The sequence below is a fragment of the Falco peregrinus genome, chromosome 19 (assembly GCF_023634155.1).
Source record: "Falco peregrinus isolate bFalPer1 chromosome 19, bFalPer1.pri, whole genome shotgun sequence".
Classification (NCBI taxonomy): Eukaryota; Metazoa; Chordata; class Aves; order Falconiformes; family Falconidae; genus Falco; species Falco peregrinus.
This window is the reverse complement of record NC_073740.1, coordinates 971,786-988,764: the sequence shown is the minus strand read 5'-3', so window position 1 is coordinate 988,764 and position 16,979 is coordinate 971,786. Positions and strand designations below refer to the sequence as shown.

At 52.6% G+C, this 16,979-nt stretch overlaps 1 protein-coding gene across 10 annotated transcripts in view; it reads right to left on the bottom strand.

Moving 5' to 3' along the window:
* The window catches only part of LOC101913823 (cyclic AMP-dependent transcription factor ATF-7), a 69,722-nt gene that overhangs the window by 7,292 nt on the left and 45,451 nt on the right, over positions 1 to 16,979 (bottom strand). For 9 of the 10 annotated variants that reach the window (XM_055792035.1, XM_055792040.1, XM_055792034.1 and 6 more), the window contains 9 exons: positions 15,941 to 16,037; positions 12,705 to 12,823; positions 9,914 to 10,048; positions 9,163 to 9,320; positions 6,506 to 6,605; positions 5,165 to 5,278; positions 3,903 to 4,049; positions 2,418 to 2,615; positions 1,039 to 1,147 (listed from right to left, as the gene is read on the bottom strand). In XM_055792035.1, the coding sequence (XP_055648010.1) occupies positions 1,039 to 1,147; positions 2,418 to 2,615; positions 3,903 to 4,049; positions 5,165 to 5,278; positions 6,506 to 6,605; positions 9,163 to 9,320; positions 9,914 to 10,048; positions 12,705 to 12,823; positions 15,941 to 16,037 (1,177 nt within the window). Of the gene's footprint in view, positions 1 to 1,030; positions 1,148 to 2,417; positions 2,616 to 3,902; positions 4,050 to 5,164; positions 5,279 to 6,505; positions 6,606 to 9,162; positions 9,321 to 9,913; positions 10,049 to 12,704; positions 12,824 to 15,940; positions 16,038 to 16,979 lie in introns of those variants that run through there. The other variant, XM_055792043.1, reaches the window with a different exon arrangement.

The window sequence follows — 16,979 nt, the reverse complement described above, 5'->3', positions numbered from 1 at the left end:
GAACACCTGTCTGCAAGGGCTGGGGGACAGCGAGGATTTTCACGACCACATTACTCAAGCTCTGAGTCACTGTAATGAGTGAAAATAAACTGGCTGTGCCGGGCCCCGTGCAGCATGTATTCGTGCCTCACCGCACAGGAGAGGAGCGTTTCGGAGACCCAGGAGGTGGGGATCGGGAGGCAATCAGGAAGGACAGTGCCTGCTTCCTGGGCTTTTGTTTTTTCTCCCCCGTCATTACTTATCTCCATCCATCCCTGCCTCTCATCCTGTTAATCTAGGCGACGCTAGGGGACTCCAGCATCCTCCCAAAGTCTTTGTACGAACACCGCAGCGTGGAATTGTTATTGCAGAGATGACATAAGAACCCAGGCATAATGTTTAGCTCCTGGGTTGATTATAATGAAATAGGCAGCATTAAAAAAAAAAAAAAAAAAAAAAAAAACAAAAAAGGAAGAAAGAAAGGAAGATAAAAAGAAGCCTTCTTACTTCCAAACCCGAGCCAATTTGATGTGAATTGCAGAGAATGAGATATAGAGCCCCATGATGTCATTTATAGAGTCTGGCCTTTCCTGACTCTGGCTTCGCTTCCAGATCAGCAATAGTTTTTAACTTCAAAGCGAATATCAAGTGCTTGGCTCGCTGCCTGGGAGCCCGCGCTCCCGGGAGAAGCAGACGTATGGATCTGTCAAATATTCCACTCTACCCAGGCGTGGAGGGAGACGCGCCACCTCCTTCCCTCGGCGCTTTCATGCTGCGGCTGCCCTGGCCACCTGGATCTTACACACCAGGTTCAAGTGCCGATTTGCAGTGTGGATGTGCGGGTCCACCTGCATGGATCCTCCTCCGTGTGGAGGCTGTGGAAGCCCTACCAGCAGAAGACACAGGACCAAGGTCTGCCCTGTCCTGCCAGCTGCAGCAGCTGGAAGCTGATGGAGCAGACACTAAGACAAAGACTCCCTTCCCTTACGTCGTAAGGCAGGCTGCATCTGCTTAGACCTACTTAAAGGGTAGTAAGGACCAGCAAAAGTCATCACTCACCGAGATAGCCCTGTGTTTTCTTCTGTAGTGCAGTGACGGGGCAGTCCTTGTGAGCCAGCAGGAGCTGTTTAAGTTGAGCAACTTCATTCCTCAGTAGCGTGACTTCATTCTGAGATTGAAAAACAAACACGCGCGTATGCATCACTCACGCTCTTGACAGCAGCCTCCAGCAACGACAGGACGTTAATTTATGTGCCCTGTAAACTTCAGATTTGTTGTCTAATCTGAGATGCCTCTGGCCCCAGAACACCAAACAAAGTTTCTGGGTTCAAGGAATTCAGTGTGCCAGCCATGGACTGCAGCGTTTCCCTCCAGCAGCCCCCACCGCGGGCTGGAAAGCCCCTCGCTGTGTTAATCATCTAATCCTGGACATAGATTTGCCTGAGCCCTCCCGCTAATGCCAACTGCTGGAGGCAGACACTCCGGCATGCTGCTGGCTCTGATGGAAAACTAAAACAGAGCGAGAAGCTGAGTGTACAACCAGCTCAGCCACGCCAGGCTGTGGGGAACAGCATCGCTCCTCCAAGCTCTCAGTACCTCTGTGAGCTTCTTCCCAGGTCTAACTCCCCTGAAAACTTTGTGCAGCATACTACTCCTCTGCTGAAACATTTGGAGAAACAGCTGAAACCCAGTCAATTGTATTTCAAAATCGCCTGAGGAAACAGTTTCTATAATTATCTTGGGAAGAGAATAAAAATACCATGATCAGTGCTATTGAAAAAATCCCACCGCATGAGTCACTGGCCACCAGCAACAGAAAAAGCCCAGAACAGACACGGGTTTGGTCTTTGCAGACCCTTCGGTCCTCGGCCAGTGCTGGGAGCATTAACAAGGGGGCTAATGGCAATGGAAATGAAGTCTGTATTTTCAGATGCGCTGCACTTCTGCTAGGCAGGCTGGGGGTGCTGCCAGAGAGCTGGGGAAACCCAGTTCTCCAGAAAACAAAAAAATGAGCGTGGCTGCAGGCCACAGCTGCAGAGCTGCTCACCCCAGTGCCAGGTCCACTGTGCCTGGAAGGGAACTGGGACTGCTGGTGCCTACCCCGCACCAGCAGAGTTCTCCCTCTCCACAAACACAGCTGCTCCTGGGGCCTCGGCTCTCTGCTCCTGAGGCCGCTCCAGCTACTGTCCCCACGGGCAGAGGCAGAGCCCTTTGGAGGGGGACAGGGAGGGAGACCAAGAGCGCCAAAGCGCTCTGCCCCCATGGCCTGCTCGAGGCAGGGCACCAGGATGGCAAGCAAGGAGTGAAATCCAGGCAGAGAGGCAGCGATCCCGCTCCAGAGAGCAGCATCCAAGCGCATGCTGTCTCCGCAGCACAGGGAAGACGTTCCCACCCGACGGTCCTAACGCTGTGCTCAGCCTCCACAGTTACATACTCACGCTCAGCTGGATGTTCTGGGTGGTGAGCTCCTCGGCCTTCTTCTCCAAGGAAGACACCCAGAGCTTGCGTTTCTGACGGCAGCGGGACGCAGCAGCCCGGTTCCGCTCCAGGAACCGCTGCCGGCGCTCGTCCGGGTCCTCGTCAACCGTACGTCTCCGTCGCCCGCCAGTGCTGGGGGTGGGCTGGGCAGGGGAAACCTGGAGATGGGGCACGTGGGAGAGAGAGACTGAACAGAAGCTCTGGTGCAAGCAGGCAGGCGCACACTGGTGTAACCAAGGTCTGGCCGAGGAGAGAGCAGCTCCCGCGGTGGGGGCAAATGGGGATTTGCTTTTGCAGAGCAGCCAGGACCGTGCGGCTGCGATGGGCGAGCTGGGGGCAAAGCCCCTCTCACAGGTGACTCTGGCAGCCCTTCCTCAGCTGAACCTGCAGCGCCCGGCAAACTTCAGGTGGGAAACCCCACCAACTCCCCGAGATCCTGAACCCAGTGAACATGTGAGTGTCAGGGGAACCAGTGAAACCCCAAATCCTACTGGTGGCACTGGCAGAGACGCCTCCTCTCCTCCGTGCTGAGGCAAAACGTGGTGAATGACCACAGGCCACGCAGAGGAAACAGCCATCCGTTTAATGTCACTTAAGAGACTTTAAAAAACACTTCACCCTGCAATGACAGGAGATTCCCACATGGCCAGCGACCACGTACCTGCTGACAGAGGGTAACCTCCAGCTGCAGGGCTGGGAGTGCTCGATCCCGCTCTGACGCACGTCACCACACGTGGCCAAAGCGCCGTCTCCATTTGGGTTCGGTAACTCACCCCCGGAGCACAAGCAATTCCAGTTTTTGAGTGGGCAATTGGCTTTAAAAATTAATTTGGGTGAAATTTTTCCTGAGTACCTTCAGCCAAAAAAGCTCTCAGAGGCAACTGGTACAAAAAGATTTAGTAACGCCGTACATTTCCCAGTTTTATTTTGGGAGAACAAAGGAAAAGTCTGCGAGGGCAAACAGTCGTGCAGACACAGGCTCGCCGGCGCTTCTGCGAGGGCTCTGTAATTACACTGCCACAATCGGGGAGTGCAGTTACACTTCGGTACTCACTGTCAGGCAGCATATGGATATTAAACTTTTGGAAGCCTATCTAACTGACGGAGCAGGTGGCGATCCTGATGGAAGGCTGGCATTTGGTTAGCTGGCAGGAGCCAGTGGAGTTGATTGCCTAAGAGGGGAGCGTTTAACCCCAGTAATTGAGCAGGGAGAAGAGAGCGAAATACTCTTTCGAAACTCCAGACCTTGTCAAGCAAATTAACATGTTGCTGAAGTTCTCTGCCTGGTGGCGTTTGAGAGCATTAGTGCTGAAGCGGCACTGAAAAAACAAGGTGTTTAACCTGTTCTGCAAACCGGGAAGCTGCGAGGTTTTCCTCCTTTTTCCCCAAAGCCCAGACCCCCCCAGCACCTCCAGCCCAGCCTCGCGGGCTGAGCAGCAGCAGACCTGCGGCTGAGCTGGGGAAGGGGCGTCAGGGTGCTGGACCAGTATCTGACTCTGCTCCGGACGTGCAGTCACCATCGTGCTGGCTGATCCCACCACCAGATTGCTGCCATTCAGTGAGGAAGATGCTGTCAAGCTGGCCTTCAGCCTCTGTTAAAGGAGAAAAAATGGATCAGTAGACCTGTCCTCCACACTCTTCAGGCTTTCACCAGCTCCTCTTATCATCCAAGAAGCCACGCCGCTGGGGAACAGGCTCTTCAGAGACTGTGGCTGAGTCAAATGCAACTGAAAGCCATCACCATCTGGCCTACCCAAAGACAGACAGCAGCTTCCTACTTCGGCCCAAGCAGACAGGTGTCCGCATCCCAAAATTGCTACTGCAGCTGGCACCAACCCACCCCTCAACTGGCAGGCTCTGCGGAGGGACCATGGACTGAACAGGCTGCGGAGCCCAACCGTCCTCGAGCACCCGCAGAGGGTCCTCCCGCGGCAGAGAAGGACCTACGCGTGATCCAAGACCATGTCTTGCACGTCCCTTCTCTGGGCAGCCAGATGCAGGATGGCTCTTTCATACCCCAGAATTTAAGATCTCTCACCCCTCTGGTCTGCCCAGGAATCCTGCAGACACCAAAGCAGGGTGTAACGGGAGCAGTGACAACGCAAGGGCAACGGCGAGCAGCACTGCTGCAAGAGGTGGGTTTGCAAACACCTCCACCCTGTCTTGGACACAAAACCTGGAGGGTTTCACTGCTCTTCATTCGCAGTTTGCTTCCCCGGCTCTGTGCGCACCTAGTTTGAGCCATGAAGAGCCAAGAGAGGAATATTCTTTTGTAAACTTTTAGTTAGAAAAGGCCTACATGAAAACCATTACCAGGATCCTTGGATTACAATGCAACAACTCTTCTCTTGGCTCTGCCTTCCTCAAACCCACCTCCAACCCATCTGTCATCTTGGAACTAGAAGCACCAGCTTTACAAAACAGCCGTGTTTAGGATGGGGCTGAGGTTTGTCTTGACAATAGTACCCCTGCTCTGCCTGCCAGAGCCACAGCGCTGATTAGTCTAATATTCCTGGTGGCATTTGTAACACCTGCTCTTGGTGCGGGGAGGTGTTCCGATGGCTGCACAGGATTTTGGAGAAGCAGTGGCTCTTCACGAAGGCTGCAGGGGAAAAGCCTCCATATGGAGTCTCTCCTGGAGGAGCTAGTGACTTAGGGACAACGCTGTGGACACAACACCCTCCCCAGCACGCCTCTGGACACTTACCATTTTGGCTTCAGAGTGCACTGGAAGTCCTGATGGTGAAATGGACCCGCTGCTGTTGATGGGCGGCCCAGGAATACCAGGAATGTTCGGCACCATGGACATTGGCCGAGCCAGCTATTGGGGACAAAGCAACACATGGGTTTGGGAAGCTGAGGTGCTTTTGCAAGCATGCTCCGCGAAGCGGCTCTGTAATAATTCCCCGGCCAAGCACATTTATAAATCTTGACAAACGTTCAGCGTTTAACTACTGCCATCCATTACGCCTGCTGTCACTGAAGGCCAGCAGCCACTCCTTTGGTGGCCATGGTGGCTGTTTCGGAATCAGCCAGCCATACCAGCCCATCACTGCGGACAGGGAGGAGGGCAGCTCTGAAGCCTCCCTTCCTTCCCTGCCCTCCCAGCGGGCTTTTCCCCACCAGTGCAGGAGAGTGGATGGAGAGGGAGGGTACGAGATCCCCCCTGGTTTGCTCTATTGCTCTGGCAGCGCTATTGCAAAGCTGCCACAACACCAAGGGTAAGTCACAGCATCCCCTCCTAAGCACGGAGGGTCTTCTCCCTCACCAAAGAGGGGAAACAGCCGAATTTGCCTTCACTTTTATAAGCCACTTCTATAAGCACCACAAAGGCAGGTCGTGTTTCCAAGGATCAGGAAGGTGCAGATATGTTTCCATGCCCACAAGCTATGCCAAGCTGCCTGCACATCTGCCTGCTTTGACGTCAACACTCCCGTTACCTGAGGCAGAAGGTTTTGGCCATTACTCACTCAAAACCCAAAAGACATGCCCAGCAGGACAGACAGGATTCACACAGGCTGCCTGGTCGGGAGCTGAAGCACTCGGAAGACCTACAAGCCACCCACCAGGCAAATCTGCTCCCGAGTTCTGCACCATGGAAAATTCTCTGTATGCAAAAAGCAAACCCGCAAGGCTGATATTCAAAGAGCTCTTTAGCGCGCTGGCGAGGTTAGGGTGGCTTTCCTGGCCTGCAAAGACCAACATGTTCTCTGCAAGCTCGAATGGTTTCAATTGAGGCACACTGTTCCAAATGGAAGCAGCTAATCAGGGATCCTACAGTTCCCAGCCCTGGATCAGCGGCATGAGCCATCTGTCCAGGCAAGGCTTTGGTTTTTTCCAGACTTATTGCCCTCCAGTGTGATCGGCATGTTATTACTACCTTGCCAGAGCTGGCCCCCCTCCTCCTCCTCCTCTTCCAGTCTTATCTTGCACAGAGGGGGAGATATATTTTAATTTTTACAAAATGGAAGTGTCTGCGTAAATTTGGCAAGGGGAAAGCGCTGTCCCCTCCTCTGCCGTGCAGAGCCATGTTGGAAGTTTCTCTCACCGATATAACAGAAGGCATCTGTACAGGAGGGCCTGGAAGGACGGGCATGGTCTGTCCGTTTGCAAGCTGCACGACAAGTGGAAGGGAACCTGTGGGAGACCTGGAGAAACAACAATTCAAGTTCTCATGGACTATTACAAGTTTACACTGTCCCGGCAGCCCCGTGAGCTCAAGGGCAGAAGCACGAATTAATTCTGGCTAGAACTCGGGCTCACTTTCCCATTTCTGAACGGCCCGTTCTGAATGGGAGGGTGCCAAGCCTAGCAGAGCTTGTGTGAGGGTCCCTCAGCCCCCGCACACCCCCTGCACGTGCCAGTGTCACGCCGAGGTGACCCAGGCTGCTGCTCCTTGCTCGGGGCTGGCTGCGACACTGGTGGCCAGCGCCAGGATGTGCCCTGGCTGACACCTGGGCATACACCCACCACAGATGCCAAGGCCCACCTGAACGGGCAGAAAAGCACATCCAGGGGTTGCTGCAGCTCCTCCTCGGGGAGATTAAAAGTGCTGTCCTGGGCTGAGCCTGGTGCTGGGCAGATTGGGGATCTGGGCAGCTGCTCCAGTCACTTCTCAGCCTGTGAGCCGCACCAGCCAAGCTCCCGTGAGAGGGTTTACAAGGGTTTAGCTTTCCGTTAACAAACGCTTCTGACTCCAGAGAAAACCTCCTAAATACGGAGTCGATGCAGGGCTGGGCTGTGTCCTCCCAGACAATGGCTCTGGGGGATGGGAACGGCCCCGGCACCGCAGGCTCGGGGAGGCAGCGATCGTGCCGGAGCCTCATTATGACAAATTGAAAATACCAACAATTTTTTCCATCGCAGGTCACTTTGAAGCGAAAGGCAGCGTTTCTGCATGTGGGGACAAGCTGGCACACCACCCCCCCCCTGCCCCTTGCCTTCATTTTGGAGGGTCACAAACCTCTCCGTGCTCTGGCTCCGACCCTCCGGACTCTGCCTTTCTAGGAGAGCGGAGGAAAAGCCGGAGCCGATCTGCTCGAGCCAACGGGAGAGGAAGGAAACCATTCCTGGCAGCAAGGGCTGATCCCTGCTCCTCCTCCCTTCGCGGCAGGGAACCGAATGGAGGCAGAGACGAGCCGGGGACAGCAGAGCAGAGCTGTTGGGAGCCTGGCTTTGGGGGAGGGAGAGAAAAAAAAAAAAGTCGCTGCTGCCTCCTCTGCCAGCCCAGGGAAAGGGACAGAGGAGGCTGGGCTGCCTGGGATCCTCAGAGGAAGCTCTGCTGGCATGGAGTAACGGCAGGGTGGGGAGAAGCAGGGGACGTGGGTCAGAGGGGGGAGTTCATCGTGCCAATAACTCAGGCTGGAATTTTTAAGGCTGCCTTGGGAACGTGAACGCTCGACTCTCATTCATTTCTATTGGGCATCCCAAATCCTCCAGGCTGCTTTGAAAATTCCAGCCTAACAAGCCGAGTTACAGGGAGGTCACAGCCTCCCCTCCATCTCTGTCACGCTGACAACCCCACCACGTCCGCAGTGGCCCTAAAGCAGGGACCCTTGCTACAGCTGCAGCCCCACCTCTCCATAGAGTGCCCTAGGAGGGATCTACCCCTGTGGGCTGCAAAGGGCACATAAAATCGTATTAAAGTCTAGCTTGCTTACTCCAGTTCTGATTTTTTCATGCCTCCAAGTGCAAGGGGACTTGGTTTCCAAACAGCCCTGTGAGTCTCTGCTGCGCTGGGTTACAGAAGGAATATAACGCCCTTTCAAAACCCCAGGACAATCGCTTAACCCCTTAACGCCTCAAGACAGGATTTAAAACTTTCCGTCAGGAAGTCTGGATTGATGGTGCCAGAGGGTCAAAGCAAAAAACACACACAAAAATATGAACTGACAGCCAAAAAAAATGGCCTTGTTAATGTAAGGAGCCAGCCTCAAAACAAGGGTAATTAGAAAGAGGCCAGGACCACAGCAAAAAAGAAGCATCCTGACACCAAAGAATAGAAGTGGGGCTAAATATACGTCTCCTGAGGGCTCATTGTAATGTGTTTCCTGCATCCTTCAGGCTCCTTCCTTTTATGTGCGGGGCCGGAGCTACCTAGCAGTGTGGCAGGCTCATAACTGCGGCAGCCAGCGCTCTGGAGCCTCCGATCCAGATTGTTAAAGTGGCAAAAAGGAGCAGGTCATTAGATCTGCTGAAACAAACAGCTCCCGAGGCAGAGGCTGACCATGCAGGAGGCCAGCAGGTTGCAGGAGAGGTTACACTTCAGAGGCAACAGCTGTCTGAGAAAATCCCAAAGCCATTAAAGAACCAGACAATTTCCTACCACCAGTTTAGCCGAGCTCTCTCCACCGCGTCAGGCTGCAAAAGCAACTTGGGAGTCCCCAGTCAGGCCACACTCCCATCGTAGACAGCAAGTGTCATGTCAGCGTGTTTGGGGATTGGGTTTAATTTCTCCCCGCGGTGAGTTTTGCCTCGTTTCGTTACACTGCGACAATTAGTTCCTGCTTTCTGCACTTACACCCCATTCTGCTTCTGCAGACAGCGCTGCAACGAGGCCCTTATGCCCAAGCAGCCGCAGCGGGAATCATGGCATCTCGGTTGTTCTGACAATCAGGGAACTTATTTAGGTACCTAATTACTGCCCAGGAAGCCTGACGGTATGGGAGAAAAACCTCGGCGTGCGTGTCCCTCTTCTGTACTTACCCAAGCTGTCTGTTGGAAGGGGGAGCCTGGGTAATGACAGAGGTTGGGGAAGGCAGCGTGGGGTGCAGCGGGTCGTAACCCAAGTGTAGCGGCAGCGAGCCTGGGCGCACAATGGTTGGAGTAGGCGTAGAAATGATTACAGGCTTGGAGGTGATCTCCTGAAGAGGATCAACAGACAAAAGGAGACATGCTGTTACTTATTAGCTTAATAATCACCAGGCTGTCTCTTCCTTCTGATGACTTACAAGTGATTTAGTGAAATAACTGAGGCACAGAGAGGAGCAACGTACCCAAAGCCACACTGATCTGATGTCGGCGCAGGGAGCGCGGCACAGAAATTCAGACTCCTGCCGCCCGCAGCAGCCTCTGGGCAATAATTCCCCTCCCTGAACTACTGCTCCAGCCCCAGGCAGCAGGAGGTTCTTCTGATGGAGAACGTGTCAGCCAGACTAACCCGTTCTGAATCACCAGCCCCCTCTGGACACAGGGAGACGGTTTTGGAGAAGACACGTTACTTGCCTGGCACTTCTGCCCTGCCAGAAAAGCGCTCCCAGGGTGAAAGGCAGGGCCTTCTGCATTAGCCAGATCCACGCGGAAACTTAAGGGCAGCAAGCGTGTATTGCAGCGAACAAGCTTTCCTCTTTCCTTCTAAACCAGGAACCTCACAAGCCCAAACCAGGCCTTGGCACCCAAGTGGAGAAGCTTGTTCTCCTCCACCAGACCTCCGCAGGGCATGGTCGGGGAGACCCACCTTCTCTTTGTTCTGCGGCGACTGCGGGTTGGACGCAGGGCTGTCCGGCGGGGACGAGTCCACCTCCACTGGCTCCTCTTCCTTTATCTTGATGTCCGGCGTGGAGGGCAGAGACATGTCCAGGGCTCCGGCACTCTACAGGAAAACCAGCCACAGATTGAAAGGACAATTAGCTCATATTGTTTGTGAAACATTCGGCTGCTCCCAGAGGAAGAGCTACAGCTCTGAGCTCTTGCCAAATTATTATTATTTATTTGTACTGAAGCAGCATCTGGGAGCCCGAGGTGGAGATCGGTGCTGTGCTGTGCCGGCCCTGTCCAAACAGAGACGGAGGCCTAGGAAAGACAGTCTCTGCCCCAGATGGCACCATTTTGTGGTTTCTCAGTCACACACACACACACAATTCTTTCCATGGGTTAGGTTTTTTGGGGGTTTTTTTTGTGTTTTTTTTCATAAAAGGGCTCTGCTAAGGAGAACAGGTAACAAAGCCAAATGCCTGTGAGTTACAGAAGGCACTTTCATTCACAGAAGAGCTGTAAAGCATTGTATAAATCAGCCTGAATTATTTTATTACCCGATTATCAAAAGCAAACAAAGAGCCATGCAAGTTATTAAATATCTATGAGCGCCCCATTAAAATAAAACCCAACCATATGCCTGAACCTGGCAACTTGCCACCACCCTGGGTTCCAGCAGTGCCATGTGCCCCATTTTAACCAGTTAATGACTTGCTGGGGACGGGAAAAGGGCAAGGTGACAACCAGGTGGGGGAACGACTAAACTGAGCGGCCACCTCTCCCCTCCCCAGACCTGGAGGAAGACAAGACCTGGGAGAAGATGTCATGCAGGAGCATGGGAGGAGCACGCGACGGAGCAGGATGCTGCATTCAACTGGGCTACAAGAGACCTCACAAATCACCCGGTCCCTCCTTCCGTCCAGGGCAGGAGAAACGCTCCCTAAATCAGTCCTGACAGCTGTTGTCCATCCTGCTCTCCCCCTCTCCACAATCAATCCCAGTGCCTTCCTTCACTTGCCCGACCACTGACAGTTCGTCCTAGCGTCTAACCTAAACCTCCTCCTTTGCTGCATTTTAAGTCCTCTCCAGGGAGGGAAAATTCTGGCAAGAGGGTAAATCCAGGCGTCCACGGATGTTCTTGCTGCTCTTGAGTGGGGTGCGGCTCCAGCACCACTCTGCACTGATTTACGCAGGAGCTTTGCTTGCCCTACGTGCAGTAGTAACCATTTACCTGCCCTTTTAAGCAGAGATGTTGCACTGGGAATCACAAAGGAGAAGGGATTAACATGCAGGAAAGTTTCAAACCACTTAAAGTGCCTCCAGGGAAGCTCCTGCTGTGCCGATGTTTTTAATTAACATGCTGGTGTCGAGACCACCCTTGGAACTGGAGGACAAAACACAACAGCAGCAACTGGGCTTGATACAGCCAAATGTCGAAAGCATCTCAGAAATGCAGCAGGCAGCCCTGGCCAGGGTCGGGAGTGACAAGCCATCTGGGCCCGGGGACCTCGCCTGGGCAGAGATTTTCTAGGAGGGATGATGCTTTCCCTAACGCCTGCACCCACCCCGAGCTTCACGCCGCCCCATTTGCCCAGCTGCCGGCAGAAATATTTAGACTGCAGTCATCCGAAAGCAGAAAAGGAAAACATCTAACAGCCTAAGGATCTCCGCTCTGGCTATTAGGTAGCGCAGCCCAGGAGATGGGTGGTCTTACATATAAAACGACTGGCTAGACTGTGGGCTGCTCAACCATTTACATGTGAAACCACAAACGAAAAGCAACCACCTTCTCCCAGCACCGGGGTCTGGGCTGCGGAGAACAAAAGGCAGGGAATTCAGAGCATAAAATGCCACGCAGCCCGACAAGGCCCTGCAGCATACCAATGAGAGAGATCAATTTATGCTTTAAAGAGCCCTGTTATTGGGAGAGCGGGTGAAAGACAGTTTTCAGTTTTAATTCTGAATTCCTCCGTTCCCCATCTCAGTGAAGATTTACGCGGCTGTGCTCCTGCAGTTTATTTCCGAGCAGCGCCGCTGACTGCAAGTGTATGTACATACATATATCAATTTAGTAAATGTATGTGCCAGTCTAAGAGCCCAATACGCATCTGCTGCTCCTCAGATCCTGGAAAGGGGAAGGGGGGGAAATGTCCTTAATTAGCTGCTATCTGACGAGATCCCGTTGTCCTTCAGACCCCTGTGCTCCTGAGGTTGGCAGGGGCAGCCTGAATCGATATACCGCTTGCATATGAGGGAGCTCTTTGTTCTCCTCCTGGAGCCCCTCTCTCTTTGCATGAACCCTGACACCCTTCAGATGCCAAAGGCACAGGGCTGAGCTCATCCCCTCTCCCCTGACTGCACCTTAAAGGCACCATCCTTAAGGACCCCCCATCCCCTGGGAGGCTCTGAGTGAATTTTTGCTCAGACCCTGAGGGCTTAACAAAGTCCTGCTCTTTTCCCGCATCTCCTTCCCAAGGTGCGAGGTATTTCAGGTCCTGCCTTTTTTTTTTTTTTTTTTTTTTTTTGAAGTGAAAAGCCAAAGGAATAATAAACCATTAAAATCTGCTCTCACCAGGCCTTGGATTGCAGGATAGCCAGCCAAAGTCACTCAAGTTAAAAAAATAAAGTCCCAAGCAAGGCAGCATATTAAATCTGAGACCACACTTCGTTAGCCTACAACATATGCCTTTCATCAGAACAGCACCGGCCCCGCTCCAGCCCCCACAATATGCGCCCGGCTCAGTTTTACGGCAACGGTGGCCTTTGCCTCTTGCCTTTTTCTCGTCATCCTCCGTGGCTTTCTTGAACTCGTGCTCAAAGGAGCTGGCCAGCTCATTGAAGAGTCCCACTTCTTCGCAGTTCTTCAAGAACCGAGTTGGGGTCGGAGTCTGATCTGTTTGGATTGTAACACCAAGCATTGGTCAAAGAGAGGCTAGAAAATTCATTTTAACCACCTTAGTCCTCTCTGGGAACCCCTAGCAAACATGGCCTCTGTTTTGTGGAAGCCTGGATGCTTTTCTGCTAAGGCACGCATCGTGTTTGCAAAGCAAGTGGCAATTCAGAAATGGGAAAATCAATTGATTTTGCAATGCTCTTCAAAGAAATAATGACTGCAGTGAGAAGCGTGGAGTGATTTCTCTGAAATTCCGGCCTGTGGGTCGTGTCCTGTCCCTCCCGCCCCAGGGTTTTGCCTGTCCTCAGCTGAATTGCTGCTGCAAGGAAGGAAAATAGCAGGGTTTGATCTCCCTGAAACGGCAGATCTCAAAAATACAGAGCGACAAGAGGGGAAACAGCTGATCGGAGCAGCCCTGCCGCTGATGTGGAATAGAGCTGGGCAGCGTTGCTTCCCTCCCTGTGCCGGCTTCGTACATTAATGCACATCCTAGGACAGATGGCTACGTGGGAGTGCTAATAATTACCACCACTGTCCAAAGCAATCCCTCTGGGGCCCGTTTTCCACCATATTAACACGTTGAGTCATGATCTCTCTGGCCATCACCCAGGCTATAAAGCAGAACGCGAGCTCCCCGCTCCCAGCGAGCCTCGTTTTTCTGCGTGACGCTAGGTCAGGAGTCCAGGTACTAGCGGGAGCCCGACACGAGCACATTACACTGAAAGAATCCATCTGACAGAAAGCTACACAGATTTTTAAGCACAAAGGGGATCCCCAAGATAGTTCCGCCTGACCTCCTGCACAAAGCATCGGCCGTTTGGCACGGATGCTCCCCGCTCCGTAGAGCTGAAGCATCTATGGAAAACATCCCATTGGATTTCAAACTGGCCGGTGGTGGAGGGGCTCCCACAGCCTTCAGGAAGCGACTCTGGCGATTACTTTGCCTTGCTGTCGCAGAACTACACTTTATTTCCAGCCTGACTTCAAACCCTACTTCTTGGGTTTGCTAATAAAGCAAAGGCCTCCTCTGAGCACACTTCGGTTCCCCCCAAATCTCTCTTCATTAAACCAAGGAACTTTATCAACTAAAGATCTCAGCAGGAGGCTGTTTTTCCAGTGCTTTAACAGCTCTCGGGGCTCTTCTCGGGACCATTCCCCACTTAGCAATGTCCTTCTGAGCTGGGCACGCCAGCCCAGGGCCAGATCTCCGGCAGAAGTTTGCACAATGCCACAAAGCAAAGCTGTATAACCTCTCATCCTACCCTTCCCCAGTCCGTACCTCCAGGAATGGCAGCAGCTCTTCCACCCGCAGCGACACCCCAGAAATGCACGTTCCCATTTAAATAAGTCTCTCTGCTGCCAGCTATAACCGGCAGAGAGAACAATTCTTTATGACTCTCTTTAGCTTAACCACGGAGTTGCGGCAAGAGATGTTCGCTGAACCCTCCTGCTCATTAACACACGGGCTGCTGCCCTGGACTCGGCACAAAGCAAGAGGGAGGGAGAGAACAAGAAAATCCAAAGACAAAATGGTGGCTTAAAAAAGAAAAAGGATGTTAGGAATGTAGGGCAATAACGCCCTCGATCTCACTGCTCAAAGCCAGCATGCTTTATAGCCCTTGCAACCCCCCCGGCTGCTCTATCTGCCATCAAGACCTCAGCCAGGCAAAGTCGGTGTTAAATAGGCTGGTCTTGCACTGACCACAGCTAAATAAGTTTGGGTGTTTTTTTGTTTCCCTTGTGGTTTAACCCAGAGCAACCCACTGAGCGTCAGCCCGGAGGAGCTGGGAGACAGGGCTAGACCTTGTTCCTGGTGGTAAAACTGGAGTGTTTCATCCCACCCATGGTTTCACCTGTGACAGCTGGTGCAGAGGAGGGACATGCAGCTCTGGAAGTTGCGCAGATGAGGGCTTTTAATGCTGCATCCCTCTTAAGAGCAGGTGGGACTTCGGCTGGAGATGGGACCGTGCCCCATTTCTGCTCCCCCATCACCACCTGGCCCGTCTACACCCTGGGTTCATCAGGCAAAAGCTAACCCTCCTGCCGTGCACCCTGCTTCAAAAAGGGGTGAACCGAAGCAAAAAATGACCTTTAGGAATCTGAGGGTTTTTTCAGCCCCCACTCCAAATTCTTCACCATCCACTCCCATTAGTCTGATCCTGTTTGGAATTAACTCCCTCTCCGGAAGCCCGTTTTGTCCCAGGGAGCCCTCCCCGGGGAGCAGCTTTCTGTCCTTCCAGCAACGGCTGCATGAGCTCGCTTACGACCCTACCCACAGCTGCAATTAACTTGGAGGCTTTAAGAAACCAACCAAACTGCTATTTCCTACTTCCACACCGAATTTGGGCTGGAGATGAACCTGGGAGAAGGGTGCCAGGCTCTTGCAGCAGACGTGTTTCCCCTTACGAACTCTCCAGGCTTCAGAACGCGTTTCCTCCTCTCCTCTCATCCTCAGCAGCAGCCTTTTCATCCAGCGGGAACACAAACCTCACGCCCTTTTAAGAAGCCCAAACGAACAAGGACTGACAAGGCAGGAGAGTATCTGTAGCCAGCAATGATCTGCTGCCAGACAACAATATATGTGGGCTGGTTTTTTTCCCCCCAGTGTTATAAAGGCTGCATTGACTGTGTACTGCCATTTGCGCTCTGCAAATGCACTCTCGGCAGTAGCCAGTGCACTCGATGGTGTTTTAATTTATTAACTGCTAGCCTAAAAGCTCAAGAAAATTGACACCTGGGCTGAGGAGAGGAAGCTGGGTTTGTCAGATTTTGTTCATCGTCCTCAAAGCACATGCAGAAATGTGAAAGACCTTTTGTCCATAAATCTTCCAGTCTTAATAAAAAGGGTGAGAGCTAAAAAAAAAAAAAAAAAAGCAAAAAAAAAAAAAAAAAAAAAGCCAAACCCCACAAAACCTGATACTACCATAAAAAAAGAAAAAAAATAGAAACTTGGAAGCCTCTGGCTTTCCTTTCCTCCTGATTAAATGCAGATCACAAGAGCTTTTTATGGGAGGTAGAGACGTTTTTCAGTGCATCTGGTCCCTGGTATTAATCTTGCAGTCATGCTATATTAATGTGCACCATTTTCAGAGCTGGCCTGGATTGAGCGCCACATACCTGCTATGATGACTGAGTCAGTTCGAGCAGGGCCGAATTTCAATGTCATCTCATGCTTGTGTTTATGAACCGCCAGGTGGTCCTCGTTTGTAAACCTCTGAAATGAAACAATTTAGAAAATCGTGAATAAATGCATTTTGTGTTTTACGGGTACATCCTGCAGCAGGGTGGGGGAGAGAGCCGCCCGGAGAGCAACTGTAACAGAATCGCTGCCGAGCATTAAGCAAAACCAGAGCGGGACAGATTGTTTGAGAAGCGGTGTGTGAACACATTGCTCAAAATGAAAAAGCCATTACATGGGGCTTCTGGGGAACGGGGGACAAATATTTTTAATAATCCATTTTTTTAAGTGGCGGGGCCATGCGGCGGCTGCAACCAATGTAGGAAACACAAATCTGCCGCGCTCGGTGAGATGCTCCGCTTTATTGCTGGCTAATGGAGGGATGAATTAGGTGCTATTAGGGGTCAGGCAACTTTTTTTGGATGGCATGCGGCAGAGCTGGCACCTGTCCGGCAATTCAGGCTGTGGCTTTATGGAGCAGGATGGAGGCGGCTGCCCACCGTCCTTGCCCGTGCCTCTTTGTGACAGCACGGTGCAGCGCGAAGCACCACCGCCATCCACCACCATCGAACCGGGAGGGGATGCATTTCACATGCCGTTAAAGATGCCGTCTGAAATTCCACCTGCAGGAGAATGGCAGGATAAAAACCCACCTGCAATGGCTTTAGGGATGTGCTGCAGGGGGAGGCTCACATCCTCCCGTGAGAGCACGGAGGCAGGGCTGGGTGCGTGGGGGCATTGCCAAAATCCCAACAAAAGGGCAGCATCGCCCGCTGCGGGGCTGCTCTGAGCGGCTGCACCAGCCCCAAGCATCGAGATCGAGGAAACGGGGGGGAGAGGTAGGGACAGGGTTAAAGCAAATAATCATAAAGACCCGAGGATGGATTGCGCCTCTCCTAATAGACTGCGACAAACCGGGAGGCTGAGGGCATAGCACGGGCCGTACTGCAGGATTTTTATGCATCCAGGAGCCGTGCA